The 16396-nt window shown below is 46.1% G+C and overlaps 1 protein-coding gene across 1 annotated transcript in view; it reads left to right on the top strand.

The window, feature by feature from the left end:
* The first annotated feature begins 9875 nt into the window (after positions 1 to 9875).
* PTPN3 (protein tyrosine phosphatase non-receptor type 3) overlaps positions 9876 to 16396 on the top strand; it is a 75911-nt gene continuing 69390 nt past the window's right edge. The window contains exons 1-3 of the mRNA XM_077769842.1: positions 9876 to 10022; positions 15475 to 15582; positions 15660 to 15702. Of these exons, the coding sequence (XP_077625968.1) occupies positions 9885 to 10022; positions 15475 to 15582; positions 15660 to 15702 (289 nt within the window). The 5' untranslated portion in view covers positions 9876 to 9884. The remainder of the gene's footprint in view (positions 10023 to 15474; positions 15583 to 15659; positions 15703 to 16396) is intronic.

The following is a 16396-nucleotide window of genomic DNA, read 5'->3' as shown; positions in this document are numbered from 1 at the left end:
TGGTCGGACGTCCTGGAGCCCTTTTCCTCCACATGGTTTGGTTCAGCCGCTCCAAGGGCTGGAGTGTGTCCTCCGGCGTATTCCCTCCAGGAGGCAGGCTTGCCGACCTCTGGAGTTTCTGGGTTCACCGAGGTGGCTTCGTAGTGGGAGAAGTTCACCAGACACGGTTCAGAGCCTCACCTGGGGGAGGCCGCATCCCACGCTTCTCACTGCTCTGCAGCCCGTGCTGCATAGACCTCAGATGCGTCCCCGCGCGTGCTGCATACAGCCCTGGGGGAGCAGAGGCCTGGGGGATTTGGGGCAGGGGCGCGGTGTAGCACTGCACCTGGGTAACCTTTCCTAAACGTTAAAAAAAAAAAAAACTTTTAAAAATCTCATGATGGGGCACCTGGGTGGCTCAGTCGGTTAAGCGTCTGACTTCAGCTCATATCATTATCTCACCGTTCCTGGGTTGAAGCCCCACATCGGGCTCTGTGTTAACAGCTCAGAGCCTGCCTCAGATTCTACGTCTCTTTCCCTGTCATTCTCTGCCATTCCCCTGCTCACTCACTCTCTCAAAGATAAATTTAAAAAAAGAAAAATTCACATGAAGAGGGGCACCGAGTTGGCTCAGTCATTTCAGCATCTGACTCTTGATCTCAGCTCAGATCTTGATCTTGGGGTCGTGAGTTCAAGCCCCACATTAGGCTCTGCACTTGGTGTGAAGCCTACTCAAAAAAAAAAAAGAAAAAAAAAATCTCAAGGGGCACCTTCTGGCTCAGTCGGTAGAACATGCAGCTCTTGATCTTGGGGTCATAGGTTTGAGCCCCATGTTGGGAGTAGAGTTTACTATTTAAAAATAAATCTCATGAAGATGGTGTTAAAAGTTAGAAGGGTAGTCACCTCTGGGGGAAGTTTGTTTGGATGGGGGGTGGGGGGGACTGCTCCTGCCAGGCTTCTTAAGAGCTATGCACTTAGGATTTGTGCTTCTTCCCTCTGTGAGGCTTCAAAAAAAGGGGGCGGGGGGCAATGACTTCATCTAACAGACTCAATGAGTGCAATGTCAGTGTTCTCCTCACTTAGGGTCAAACTAGCTTCTCATCACCACCCTGAAAACTTTGCTCATGGAACCTAAGAGATTGGCTTCTCTTTATAGCAACATCACCTCTTTCCCAAAGGCATCTGCAGCCCCTACAAAGTTCTCTATCTTGCCCTTCAGGGAGCTTGAAACTACTTTTTTTTTTTTTTTTTTAAATTTTAATGTGTACTTATTTTTGAGAGAGAGACAGACAGGCAGACCATGAGTGAGAGAGGGGCAGAGAGAGAGGAAGACACAGAATCCAAAGGAGGCTCTAGGCTCAGTGCCGTGAGCACAGAGCCCGACGCGGGGCTTGAACCCACGAACTGTGAGATCATGACCTGAGCCGAAGTCTGACACTTAACCGACTGAGCCACCCAGGCGCCCCGAAACTGCTTCTTGTTATCTCCCAATATCAAGTATAACTTTCTTATTTTGTGAATTTTGCAAGTGTCGTGGTGTTGAACCTATAAATAAACCCTGACTCCATAATAAGAAAACTGTTCAGCATTTTGAAGTTGCAGGAGAACAAGGCACTAATTAGGGGTCTCTATCTGAAAACAACTAATCCTACAGATTACCCCGCCCTGCTTCCCAGGGGCTCTAGTCGGAGATCCACTTCCTGAACAAATTACAGGAGCTTTGGAACAAATGATTTGATCCCAAGACTGTACGCCTGGAGTGTTCGCATTAATAATTGCAAGATAATCTGAGTGGTGAGCTGTGCTGTTGAAGGGACTTGCATGAGCATTTTCTCCCATGTGGTGGCGCGTAATGTGAAGTGTGAGAGTTAAAAACTTTCATAAATGTGCTCACAGAAGCATCTTTTTTCCTAAGTAAGATATTAAATACTTTTATATATGCATGCCCAAATTAAAAATAAGTCTTGTGCACCAATAACTTCCATTGTCAGCTGCAATTATTACTTTCATTAACAGCCTTTAAGCTTTAAAAATGCTATTTAAAAATTAATTTGTCCTGAGCCTCTGTGCTGAAAAATTTGCATTGGCTAACATTGAATTAGCAATATGAACATGTCATCCTTAATAGACTTTTTCTAATTTAGAAATGTTCATAGTGATTGTTTACATTATAAACCAGTTTTTAAAAGAAGTCAATATATTTATCTTTGTATTGTTATGCAGTGTAGCACTTTGGATATTAAAAAGGCAAGTATGGGGGGAGGGGGGTGGTGGTAATTTCCAGAAAGTATTATTGATAAATTTATGGAAATTAATCATGAGGAAAATTCAATTTCATGTACCAGGTGTATGGTAATTTTTTTTTTTTTTTTTTTTGAGAGCGAGAGAGAATCCCAAACAGGCTCCAGTACGCAGATGTGCAGAGCCTGATGTGGGGCTTGAACCCATGAACCATGAGATCATGACCTGGCCCAAAACTAAGAGTTGGACACTTAAGCAACTGAGCCACCCTAGTGCCCCACTGTAATTTTATCAGATGCATATAATTTAAAAATAATAAAGTAAAATAGTATACAGAAGTGTGTTTTTTGTAAGATGTGAGTATTTTATAAATGAGAACTAAAATCACTAATTGGTACGGCTGAGTTTCATTAATAACTTTGGCAAAGCCTAATCGCAAAATGTATGTATCTCTTCCTTTTGTCTCCTTCCTTCCTTACCACAATTGTAGTTGACTGGCCGTCATTTCTGCAAAAGTACATTTCAGAAGACCCTGCTGCCTTTTTTACAACTTGGATATTAGGAATTGTTAGGAATCACTGTCTATGAAAGATGTAAACTAATTTGGGCGAACACGCCAAGACATCTGGTTACATAATATCAAGTCCTAGAACCCCCTTTGAACGAGTTATTTTCGTGTTGCTTTCTTCCTCTGTTATGACAAGTGTCCCAGCACGGACATAGAGACTGGAAAGTCTGTGCTACTTCAACAGTGTTAATAGGCAGTGCTTCCCCAGACTAAGTGAGGGGACAGCTGCTAAGCTACAGAAACTCCTTTCAGCTCTGGGAAGTGATTTGTAATGTAGGAAAACTGGTGCAGGGTGCTGACCTAACCAAGCCCTGGCTGTAGACACATACGGTCAAAACCGAAAGGAACCCTGGGATTCCCCAGGTTGAGTATTTTCCACTCCATGGTGCTCAGACCCGCTGCCTGATTCCCCAGGGGATGCTTATTAAAAATGCAACTTCACTCTGACAGTTAATGCAATGGCAAGGTCCTGGTTTGGATCCTGGATCAGGAGAAAAGAAATAAAGGACATCATTGGAACAATTTGCGAAACTTTAATATGGGCTGTATATTACATTAAGTGCTTTTATCAGTGTGAAATTGTCCCAGTAAAATAGTTGTACTGTGTCTTGAAATGTCCTTGTGCTTGAGAGGCATGCTAAATATTCAGAGGTAAAGGGGCGTAATATCTACCCCTTCCAAGTGTTCAGTAAAAAGCATAAGGGGTGGGGGTGTGTAGGAGAGAAAGCATACATGGCAAAAAGTTTAATTACATCCAGCCAATGGGGGTATATGGGAGTTCTGTTTTTCTTGCAACTTTTCTATGAGTTGGGAAAAAAATTAACTTTTAAAATGCAATTTCTTCGGTCCCTACCAAACCATAATTTCTGTAGGTGGTGCCCAGGAATCTATTTTAGCAAGTTCCCCAGATGATCAAATCAAACACATTAAAGTTTTATTTAAGTCTTTGGTTTAAAAAGTCTCATTTTAATCACTGTTTCTTTGTTAGCAGCTTAATTACAAAGCATACATTCTTACAGTTTGATCTGATTTTAAGCTAGAGCTTAATAAGTAAATCTCTATCCAGATGTTTATAAATCTTTACAAGGGAGTACCCTACTTCAGAGGAGTTTAAGGAACACGTAAACCTGGCCATAAAACAGACTAGAGCTAAAGAAGCTGTCTTGTGTGACATGCAGTCAGCATTCAGAAAGAGGTTTGTGTTTTCCTGTCCGTATGCAGTAAAGTCGTGAGCAGTGTGCATTTGTCCCCTAATGCAGCCTGAGCGCCGTGTATTTACAATGGAAAGGTGAAAAAAGCAATATTGGTATTTGATGAGTCATCTCTCTAGCATGGCTGATTATACATGCTAGAGACATCCCCCTCTAGCTGATCAGATATCTGTTGGGGCTCATAAATGTCCTCCTCACCCAACCCCCCCCCACCAAAAAAAAAACCACCTCTCCTGAGTTCACTGGGGAAGAAGAATTAGGGATAAGGAGGGAATTTGGCTACAGAGAAGGCCTTATGTACTGTGAGATATTTTTTTGAAGTTGAACTGTGATAAGAAAAGGGAGTAAGGCTGTGCCTGTTTCTCTCCAGAAAGGAAGTAGAAAGTCATAGGGTAGGAGGTGCAGTATGTTCCTCTGATGGCCACTAGGTGGTAGCATTGGCCTAGGCCGGCTTGATGATTAGTCCGAGTTCCTGTGTTGAGCCACCTGTGGTTCATATGTAGCGTTTACTCACAAATTAGGTGTTAATAAATCAGAACTGCTTTTTTTTACTTTTAACTGAAACTCGCACTGTTGAGTTAGAAGTCTAAGTTCTTGGGGTGCCTGGGTGGTTCAGTTGGTTAAATGCCCAACTTCAGCTCAGGTCATGATCTCGTGGTTTGCGGGTTCGAGTCCTACATCAGGCTCTGTGCTGACAGCTCAGAGCCTGGAACCTGCTTCAGATTCTGTGCCTCCCCCTCTCTCTGCTCCTCCCCTGCTCATGCTCTGTGTCTTTCTGCTTCCCAATAATGAATAAACGTTAAATTTTTTTTAAAGTCTAAGTTCTTATTTTTGAAAACAAGGGTAAGAAATAACCTCAGCATTTTTCTTTAAAATGACTAACATGAGGCTGCCTGGATGGCTCAGTCAGTTAAGCGTGGGACTCTTTGATATCGGCTCAGGTCATGAGCTCACAGTTCGTGGGCTCAAATCCATGTCGGGCTCTGTGCTGACAATGTGGAGCCTACTTGGGATTCTCTCTTTCCCTCTTTCTCTGCCTCTTTCTTGCTTTCTCTCTCTCAAAATAAGTAGATAAACGTTAAAAAAAAATGAAATGGCCAACATGAAGTTCTTTCTTTCTCTAATGGAGAAGAGTATAGTCCTCTCCCTTCTTTCTATCTATGGTTCATCTTCTTTCTATCTATGGTTCATGTGCTTGTAAAAGAACAGAGTTCCCCAGGTCAGCATGTAGACCCTTAGGAAGTAAAGCATCACCTCTTCCCTGTCCCCAGCTCCAGGGCAGACAGGGAGCCCAAAAAGGATAATGGTTGAAGCCTTGTCACCCAGCCTCACCCACAAGGGCTCAGGTGTCCCACATGCCACAAATTGCCACCTCCCAGGTAATGTGCTCCTGCTTCTGGGACCTGTGTTTATAGAGCAGCTCTATGGTATGTCACCTATCTATTTTATCTTTTAACCTCACAGGCTGTCTCTATTGAAATAAAAATTTAAGAAACAGAACATTTATATAAGGAATTTGAAATCAGGATTGGCTACAAAATCCAAAGTCTAGGCAGTACCTGATGGCATTAGAAGCACAGCGTTATTGGGACACCTGGGTGGCTTGGTTGGTTAAGTGTCCAACTTTGCCCCAGGGCATGATCTCTCGGTTTGTGAGTTCGAGGCCCAGGTCAGATTCTGTGCTGACAGCTCAGAGCCTGGAGCCTGCTTTGGATTTTGTGTCTCCCTCTTCTCTTCCTCTCCCCTGCTCGCTCGCTCTCTCTCTCTCTCAAAAATAAGTAAACATTTAAAAACACATTTAAAAAAAAGAAGCTTTGCGTTGTTAATAAAATGCCTTTTATTGAGTACCTAGTGTACGTCCCACCGGGTGTTAACTCACACTCATGGTGTGCACTTGCCCACCCCCCCATGGGCTAAGGGAGATGTCACCTCTTCCTATACATCTTGCAAGCAGTCTGATAAAATCTATAGTCAGTAGAACCTCTGTCATGCAGAACAGATACTGAAGCCACAACTGATTTTGATTTTAAAAATACAGACAGCAAGCAAGCTTCCATATTATACAATGCATCTGCTGCAGCTGTAATCACTACTGCTTGGGGAGGCCAGTGTGCTCCTGGTTGGATTGTGGCTTTGTTTAGAATGAAGAGGCTTATAAGGGAAGCCATAGAAACCCCGAGCTCCCCAATTGCTGTGCTGCAGGAAACTGGGCAGGCAGTCAGCATCCATTGTCTTGACCAGATTGTTTAAGATAGAATTTCAAGACAATCTGAAAACCCCACATGGCTCAATTGTGTGGTTATTCAGCATGAGGTCTGCTCTTATCAAAGTATGCTTTAGGAACAGTTGTGGGGAGATCATATCTGTGCCTTCCATCAAGTTCCGATCTGTGACATTGTTAGGTTCCAAGCCCTTTTATATAGCAGAGATCGTTTTGGGTTGCTGATGTGCTTTGTCACCTGGTCACAGGACTCTGCTGGGAACATCGTTGACCATGGTCAAGTTAATAAGTCCCACCAGCACCCATGCTTGTGCCCGCTACCGGGAGCTGCTGGGGCCCGGGGCAGTGTGGAAATCAGTGCCTGCTCTTAGCACATCTGCCCCTCTGACTTTCATTCGGAAGCTCTTGTTCGAAATTGCCCTTGGTCTTTTCCATCCAGAATCGTGGTGTGATGTGCTCTTAGTTTTGGCTGCCCTGAGGAACCGCCCTGCTGTTTCTTGGTGACCCCGCGGTGAATGGTGAATGGCTCAGATTCCGCAGACCCTGCATTCTGAGTCTGACCATCTGAAGCAGGTCCTGGGGCTCCTCTGGCTTCGACTGCCTCCTTCCTCCTGCCCCGCGCCCCAGGGTGCTGAGTCACCGTCTCTGGGTGTGGCCAGGACAGGCCTGGGATTTTTTTTGCTTGTTTGTTTAAAGCTCCCCAGGTAATAGTGATGTGCTCCTCCCACTAGAATTATCCTTGTAAGGATTCTATTGTATCTCGAGAAGAAAAAAATTCTAGCCCACCTGAAATTCTTAGACAAGGACTAAACAATAAATTTGACATTTTAAATTCAGTGTGGTTAAAGCATTATGGAACACATTTGCTGTCTTTTGATAACTTTCGGTGTTACTCAGAAAATGCATCCCTGCTTCTGACGACATGTTCGTTAGAAAGGGCAAGGTGGAGGCGGTGGGGTGGGTGGCGTTTTATGAGAGTAGGTTTTCTCCTACTGCTAGTCCCCGGAATTTGTGTTATTGATGTTCGCGGCTGCCTGTCCCCGTCTACAGAAGAATGGGGGTTTGTCTGGAGCCCCCGCTGTAGGAAAGGGGACCAAGCGTACCCTTCTCTCCTGGAGGCTTCACCGACTTTGTGTTTCCGCTTCCTGCCACTACGCTGTGCCTCTGTGGCTCCCCGAGGCTTGATTCCCAGCCCCAGTCGGCTTCCTGCCCCTCCCTTCCTCGCTGCTGATACCCCAATCTTGCTCTCTGGCCCTGCCTGACATTTAGTGCTGCTTTTCCAGGCATCTGCGACTCGTTCCTCGGTGTAGACCTGGGTCAGCGGCTCTGTCACCTGGGAGACTGAGAATTACAGGCCCCCCTCAGACCTCCATGCATCCTAGGTTGCCTCTCGTCAAGATCCCCGAGGGGTCTGTCGTGTGCACTTTACAGTGTGAGGAACCCGGGTCTAGGCCGTGTCCCCACCTTCGTTCCAGCCTCCGTCCTGCTCCCACAACCCAGTGTGTCTTCTCAGGTAGCACCGGTTTTCCAGGTGCTCAGTCTTGGCTTCATTTTTCATTTTTTCTTTTACTCATTGAGTTGTTCAGCCATTTATTGGCGGCCTCCCAGAGCTGGGTAGGTGTTGGGAGATGCAGACCTTAGCTTCTGGTGGCAGAAGCCGATGTTACTTACGTATGTCACCAGCTGCAACTGTGGCATTACGCTGAGCACCACACAGGAGAGCCTCTAACACAAATAGTAGTTATGGACACCAGAGACGGCTTTGCTGAAGAAGTGGTGCTTGTGCTGGGCACTGAGGACGGAAGAGGAAACAGAAAAGAACTTTGGAGACAGAGGGAATAGCACGTGCAAAGGCCCAGCTCCTCTTAGAAAGTCTGCAGAGAACTAATAAAAAAGAACATTAAATTGCACTTAAGCCCTTCACCTTCATCCGTTCTTCCCTCTGACCTCATCAGATTTACACGTCCTCCACTCGCTAAGCTGAGGAGCTGGCCCAGACCCTTGGCTCCTGCCTGTGCGATGTGACCGTGTGCTCACTGCACACTTCCTCAGTCTTTTTTTAGTCTACTGCTCTACAGTTGCATTCACTAGAAAGACCTCCTTCCTTGCCATTTTCCCGAATACAGAGTCAGATTTTAAACTAACTCCCTCTTCCTACCTGTATTATTTTAAGTGAACTTGATATTGAAATATACAGACAAGTACACAAATAAGTGTAGAGCTTGATGAAGCCTCACAAAGCAAGTACACCAGCATCAGTGCCCAGATCAACAGATAGAATATTATAAGCATCCAGAAGTCTCCTGGCCACCTCCCCCACCCCCGCCCCAGTCACTTCACACAGGGCTAACCACATTTCTGTACTCTGTTAGCATTGGTTACTTCTGCCTGTTTCTGAACTTCATGCAAATGGGATTCATTCTGTTGGTAATCTATCGTATCTGGCTGCTTTTGCTCATCTTAACAGAGGAATTAATTTGTGTTTCACATAACAGTAGTTCATTTATTTCCTTTGCTGTATAGTCAAACATGGTATGACTCTACCACAATTTCCCTCTGTTGATGGGCAGTTGAGTCTTTTCCAGTTTGGGGCTATTATAAAAATTCTCATGCATGTCTTTCAGTGGGTAAATCTACATTTTTCTGTTGGGAATATGCCTAGGAGTGGAATTATGTCACAGAGTATGCATATGCTCAGTGCTAGTAGCCAAACAGTTTTTGAAAATAGTGGCGCTGATTTTCATTCTTACCAGTAGTCCCTGAAAGTTCCGGCTGCTACATACCCTGGCCAACACTTGGTTTTGTTAGATTTCACTGTAGCCATTCTGGTGGGTATGTGGTTACCATTACTTTGTGGTTTTAATTGGCATTTCTTTGACAACTAGTGTGGTTCCCATTTTCCGCCAGATTGCTTGTTTTTTTCTCGTATCCATTTACAGGAGCTCTTTTATAGACACATACTGCAAACATCCCTGTAAGGTTGTCTTTACTTAAAATTTTTTTTTAATGTTTATTTACTTTTGAAGGAGAGAGACAGAGCATGAGCGGGAGAGGGGCAGAGAGAGAGGGAGACCCAGAATCCGAAACAGGCTCCAGGCTTTGAGCTGTCAGCACAGAGCCCGATGCGGGGCTTGAACTCACGAGCCCTGAGATCATGACCTGTGCCGAAGTCAGATGCCCAACCAAATGAGCCCCCAAGGCGTCCCTAAATGGTGTCTTTTAATGACTATAAGTTACTTAATGTAGTTTAATCGACCAATAAATATCTTAATATTTTAAATCATTTTTGCAGTACATTTAGTTCCTTAAAAAATAGTAGAATACACAAATATATTTTAAAAAGTAAAACATAAAAAAATTAAAAGCCTGGGAAATACAAATTGGATTTAGACCAGGGAGATAAAACAGACAAATAAGCCATATAATTCTATTAACATGTTATGATGGAGCAATACATTTTGCTTAGAGCCGCTTAGAAGTCAAAAGTCAAATGGAAACTTGATCTGTTATCTGGTTCTCATTTATTGGAGTTCCTCAGATAGTTTTATGTCGGTCAAAGCAGACACGGGATGGGTGGACTGTCGGGTACATCCACGCGTAGCTGGTAATTTTCATGTCGGAGCTAACAACTATATCTTCTGTTACAGGTTATTCAACGATAGTTATGACCTCCCGGTTACGTGCGTTGGGTGGAAGAATTAATAACATACGCACCTCAGAATTACCCAAAGAGAAAACTCGATCCGAAGTCGTCTGCAGCATCCGCTTTTTAGATGGCTTGGTACAGACCTTTAAAGCCAACGTAAGTTCTCCAAATTTGATTTTTTCTGAATTAATGCTATAAGACATAATTTTTCTTTATTTTATAAACCAAGAGATGAAAACTATTTTTAAATGAAAGCTTGAGGTCTCAGACCTTGTATGTTGAGATTGGCCTGGAAATAACCCTAAAAACTTTGCCCACATCCTTCACCTGGAGGGTCTTGCCCCCACTTCTTGGTGACATTAACTGATACTTCGATGTTACTTCCTCTGTGACATCTCCGTCAGCTTCCTGAGCTCATTCTCCCATAATGGTGGCCTGTATGCTTTATTAGAGCCCATGTCACATTTTGTTAATGGTAGTTATAGTTACTAGGTCATATGTTCTTTAAACTGGGAGCTCCTGAGGACAGGCAGAGTGTCATTTCCCCTGGGCCTGGTCCAGGACCAGGCACATAGCAGGTGCTTATTAGAGGTGTGAGTAGATGGGTCTAATCTGGAGGGTGGTGAGACGGTTTGCCTTACGGATGGCAGGGCTTCGGGGGAGCCTGGCTTCTCCCACCTCAAGCTCATGACAGAGGCAGGACTGGAAATGAGTCCTCCAGTGTCAGGCCACCAGCAAGATCCTTGAACTGTGGCAGTCCATGCTGCCCCCGCCCCGCCCTACCCCAGTCCCTTAGGCCCATGCCCCCTGCCTGTCTCTCCCATCCTCTGGCCAGTCCTAAAGGGGTCACCTCCCGTCCTGGACTGGCTGCCAGCACCTGCCCCAGCCTGGAAAGTTCAGTGCGCAAGGAAAGGAGTCAGAAAGAGAAGATTTGGGGGCACCTGGGAGGCTCAGTCAGTTAAGCGTCTGACTTTGGCTCAGGTCATGATCTCATGGTTCGTGGGTTCAAGGCCCTCGTCGGGCTCTGTGCTGACAGCTTGGAGCCTGGAGCCTGTTTCAGATTCTGTGTCTCCTTCTCTCTCTGACCCTCCCCTGTTCATGCTGTCTCTCTCAGAAAGAAATAAAACATAAAAAAAATTTTTTTTAAAAAAAGAGAAGATTTGGTTCAGGAGAACAACTAGGGGTACTGGAAGACCACAGAAATTGACAGGGTAACAAAAACTGGCCCTTGGGTCTTCTACTTCTCCCCTAAGTTTGCCTCCCACTGACCCCAGGTTACTATGGACCTTGATGGCTGAGCAGACAGGAGGGGAGGGCAGTTCGTATGCAGTCACAGCATGGTAGGGCCTCTAAAAGGGTTACATGTGCCTCTTCCAGATGCTCTAAATGGACAGTTTATGTCTGGCTTCTTTGTTAAAAGGTATGTTGTTGGTTTGGAAGCTATTCCTTTGCTGTATATCTTCTTCCTAAGAAGAACATGAGTGTTTATTCAACAAATGTTTCCTGGGCATCTACTATGTGACAGGCTTCATGCTGAGTATAAAGAATACAGCAGAGAACAAAACAGCAAAGCAGCTACCCTTTTATTTTATTTATTTATTTTTTTTAATTAAAAAAAATTTTTTTTAATGTTTTATTTATTTCTAGGAGAGAGAGAGACAGCATGAGCAGGGGAGGGTCAGAGAGAGAGGGAGACACAGAATTGGAAACAGGCTCCAGGCTCTGAGCTGGCAGTCAGCACAGAGCCCGACGTGGGGCTCGAACCCACGAACCGTGAGATCATGACCTAAGCGAAAGTCAGATGCTCAACCGACTAAGCCACCCAGGCGCCCCTTGCAGCTACCCTTTTAAAGCTTACAGCTAGTGTGAAGAAATGGACCATAAACAAATGGATACCATGTCAGGTGGTATGTATTTAGAAGAAAAATAAAGTGGGATGAGGAGAGTAGTGAGTGCCAGAGCAGGGCAGGTGTGGGGTTGTCTTTCTATAGAAGTGACCAAGGAAGACCTCATCTAAAAGAAATGAAAGAAAGAACTATGTGGTTCTCTGGAAGGAAAGCATATTCCAGGTAAAAGAATAGCAATGCAAAGGTCCTGAGGCAGGATCCCACTCAGTATAGTTGCAGAGCAGTATGGAAGCTAGTGTATCCGGAGTGGAATGAACAAGGGGGAGAGTAGCAAGAGAGGTCAGAGTGATAGTTTTTGGGTTGGTATGGGGGGTGCTGCATAGAACCTTATAGGTCATCCTGAGCCCTCTGGCTTTATTCTGAGGGAGGCAGAAATCATTGGTAGGTTTGGGCAGAGACCTTACGTGATGTGACTCAGGTGTCACTCTGGATGCTTCGTCAGCAGTAGACCGGGTGTGGGGGAAGGACTAATTGACCATGATAAAAGACCAGAGGAGTGGAGGAGGAGGGTTGGACAGAGCGGTAGTGTGGAGGTGGCGAAGAGTAAACCAAGTCTGAACCTATTTTGAAGGCAGAGCCTGTGGGATTTGTTAACAGATGGAATTTGGGATGAGAAAGAGGCCCTCAAGGTGACTGTCAAGGGTGATGGCCTGGGCTGCTGGCAAGATGGGAGTTAACAGTCGATAGAGATGGGAAAGGCTGTAAGAAGGGTAGGTTTGGGGTGGAGATGACCAGTTCTGTCAAGGACGTGTTGAGGTACCTGGTACTCGTCTACATAGTGACGGTGTCACACACGCACATGAGAGGGTTAAGGGGCGGGCTGAGGCTGGGATGCAGATGCAGGGCTACAAAACTGGGTGAGGTCTGCCGGGAAGTGAGGACACGGAAGGGACCAACACAGGTCAGTGTCGAAGGGGTTGAGAGACAAGAGATAAGCACTACAGGAGATGGGGACAGACTGTCCCAGGAGGGAGAAGGAGAGCAAGGGCCGGTGTCTGAGAATCCCAGGTCAGAACTTTCTAAAGGAGGAATGGGGAGCCCTGTAAACAGGGTTAAGGAAAGTCCCTGCCCACAATGGTGATCCTAGAACGCGGCCTGGCACTCAGCGTGCGCCCTGGCGTTCTTGGTCATGAACACCATCGGCTCCATCGCGCTGCTGCCATTATTGCTTCCTCAAGCCTCCAGCAGTTGGTCAAAGCTGACTCACATTGAACTTGAATCTGAGGGCCTGGTGGCAGCTTTGAATCCCTGTCTATTCAGATCTTCTACTTGTAGGGAGCGTTGGCACCAGCTCTTGAGCCCGGACCACATTATAGGCAGGAGCCAGCCTCGGCAGGAAGCTGGCTTATACGTCACTGTACCTAGCCCATCCCCGGGAGCAGGCTGGTCGTGGACAGCGACCTGGCGTAGCAAAGATGACCTCTTGTGGAGTAGGGGACTGGGCTGGGCGGCTTGTTCTTTATAACGTGCCCTTTATCATGTTTCAGTTCCTTGAGAACTGGGAAAGTCAGGCAAAATATATACAATGGGTGAATTGTGCACTCGGAAGGGGAGATGCAACGCTGTGGGGTCACGTAGCCTTTGGCAGCCAGCGGACTGGACTCGGGCAGGCAGACCGTCCGTCAGCTGGCAGCGTGGAGCCTCCCAGCACCTCTGTTTGCTCATGGCGAAGGGGATGCTGGTGATGACTTTGCGAATAGCCACAAAAATTTGAGAGCATATATAAAAAGTGCATGTACTATCACATCTGGCTTGTGGATGTTTGATAGTTATTTACCTATTAAATATAAAATTCTATACAAGTTTTAACGAGGGGGGAACTGGGTGGCTCAGTCTGTTAAGCATCTAACATCGGCTCAGGTCATGATCTTGCAGTTCGTGAGTTCGAGCCCTGCATCTGGCTCTCTGCTTATGGCTCAGAGCCTGTAGCCTGCTTCAGATTCTGTGTCTCCCTATTTCTCTGTTCTTCCCTGCTCGCACTCTGCCTCTCTCTGTCTCTCTGTCTCCTTCTCTCTCTCTCTCAAAAACAAATAAAGTTTTCTTTCTGTAATTTTTTAAAAATCTAACAAGGGAAACCAATACCTCCTTGATGCACCAGGAGAGTATCTCTTAATGGAGGGACAGTATCTCATGTTTTGGAATGTGTGGGCTGGGCGGGCCATCTTTTCCCCACTGTCAGGATTCCCTTGTGATGGAAGCTGCCCCGGGTAAAGGAAGCAGCAGGTGCAGGGCCCTCAGGCAGGAAGGGGGTGAGTGTGTGCAGGAAATGGGTGTGTCTCACATTCCCACACTTATGACCAAACAATCTAAGACCACACCAAAGAGGAGGCTGCAGGAGGGGGCCTGATGGCTCTCTAATTCTGCTCTTCCTGGTCCCTGTGGTCTATTTCCATGTGCATGATCTGCTCTCAAGCACTCCAAACAGGAGCTGTCTTTTTGCTAGTTCTTTTATAGTCTATTTCTGAGTCTCAGTGTCCTTCAGTCAAATGGTTTGGTTCAAAGGATTCCTGAGAAGTCTGCCTGTTGAAGGCGAATCTGCGATTTCCCAGAGACACTGTACTGTCTCCCACCCCTGTGCCTTTGTGTCAGGCTCTCTGTTTAAAATGCCTTTTCTTCAGGGCACCTGGGTGGCTCTGTCGGTTGAGCTTCTGACTTCAGCTCAGGTCATAATCTCATGGTTTGAGAGTTCGAGGCCCACATCAGGCTTCCTGCTGTCGGCCCAGAGCCCACTTCAGATCCTCTGTCCCCCTCTCACTGCCCCTCCCTCCAAATAAGTAAGACATTAAAAAAATTAATAAAAATTTTTTAAAGTGTACTCAGTGTCACGTATACTCAGCCCTGTCACCCTCCCAGACCCAGTGCAGATGCTGCTTCCACTGGTCCCCAGGTTGAATTGACCTCTGTATTGTCCTCTGTGTGGTTCCTGCGCCCTGAGTGTTTCACGGCACTTGACAGCATTTGGCACACCGCATTATGGTCACTGCTTCTATGCCTGGTGTCTCTGGGACAGTGACTGTGGCTGTGTCCCCATGCCCAGCACCATGCACGCTCTGTAAACACTGAGTGGCGACGATGTGGAGGACCAGTAGAGGACTCCGTAAACACTGAGTCCTGTCGTGGACGCAAAGCACGGTTGAATGTCCCCACTGACTTCTCTCTTCAGATGGCAGAGAGCAGAGTGGCACATGATCCCCGCGGGTGCCACACGCCAAGTCACTTTGAGGGTGTTTAGGATGGCATTTGCTTATCCTTAGCCACCTTCCTTTAAGCCGTCAGTCGTTTTCTTCCCTGTCCATGCTAACCTGGCTTGCGAGGAGTCAACAAAACTGATGTGGGACTCAGGTTTTGCCGTGGATGATCCACGGGGAGGTCATGGACAGTTTCTGCTCACTGTGATGTCAGTGTTTTCTGATCCAGACATCACTTGGGAATCTCCGCTAAGGGGAAGGAAGAAGTCTCAGATGATTTAACTGTACAATTTAAATCATATTTATGTGGTTTTTCTTAGAGCCCCACTTCCCATATGTACCATGTGACTTCTTAGCATCCCATTTATTAAAGCATTTCTCACTGTGAGATATGAGTGTGCATAAAATCTCTAAACGTTTTAATTCCTTTCTGCCTGCAGTCAAGATATTGAACTGTTGGTTCTTAATTCATTTAAAAAATTTGCCCACTAGACCTTTTTTTTTTCCCCCTAGAAACAAGATACCGGTCAGGTTCTTCTGGAGCTGGCATACAACCACTTGGGTGTGACCGAAAAGGAATATTTTGGTTTACAGCATGGTGATGACTCCGTGGACTCTCTCGTGAGTACCATCCCTTTAAGGCACTGCTGGATCCCTGCATGGTTTGGTTTTATATCTTATGTTTTCTTACCCGACAGAGATGGCTAGAACCAAGCAAGCCCATCAGGAAGCAGTTAAAAGGTGAGCGTGATCTTCTCATTTCAGTTGAACATGGGGTATTAGTATATCATGGCCCATTTCTCTTTTCTTATCATCCGTGTGCCCGTAACATCTGGGACCTTGATTCCAGTGGTCCAAGTGATGTGAGTAAACCGACTTCCTGTCTGACTTCTGAGTGAGCAGAGATGCTTCCAGATCAGTCCTCACCAGCTGTGAGCAAGGAAGGTGAAAGAAGGCAGCCAAGAGCCCAGGAAGCTACTTTCTTCTTCCAAGGGAAGGAAGATGGCCTTTCTTAGCACAGTGTGAGAGCCAGGTTGGGAAAGGCACATGTGCATGCGAGCGCACGCACGCACACACACATATACACACACTCTCTCTCACCCACACACACATCCCCCCTACTGGAGTCGAGATATAGGTAGTCAGTATAACAGATATAGCATACTGCTCCTGAGCCCGGTGGGGCTTCAAACCTTTCCCCACCCCACCCTCCACCCAGATCCGTTCTCCTTTATGCACTATGCACTTTATACTCTCTGTTCCTCTTTATGCACTTTATGCCCCAGACAAACCTGGCTGACCTCCCAGACTACACACATTCCTCTGTGCCTTCGCTGAGTCTGTTCCCTCTGTTGGGAAGGCTTTTCCCTCTTCTGCAAATCCTGATGTTCTTCAAAGCCACTCAGACTCCATCCCTTCTCCTACTAGAAGCCAT

Source organism: Crocuta crocuta, unplaced genomic scaffold (assembly GCF_008692635.1).
Source record: "Crocuta crocuta isolate KB4526 unplaced genomic scaffold, BGI_CrCroc_1.0 scaffold95, whole genome shotgun sequence".
In the NCBI taxonomy this organism is placed as follows: Eukaryota; Metazoa; Chordata; class Mammalia; order Carnivora; family Hyaenidae; genus Crocuta; species Crocuta crocuta.
Note: the sequence above shows the minus strand (reverse complement) of the source record. Positions and strands in the feature narration are given on the sequence as shown.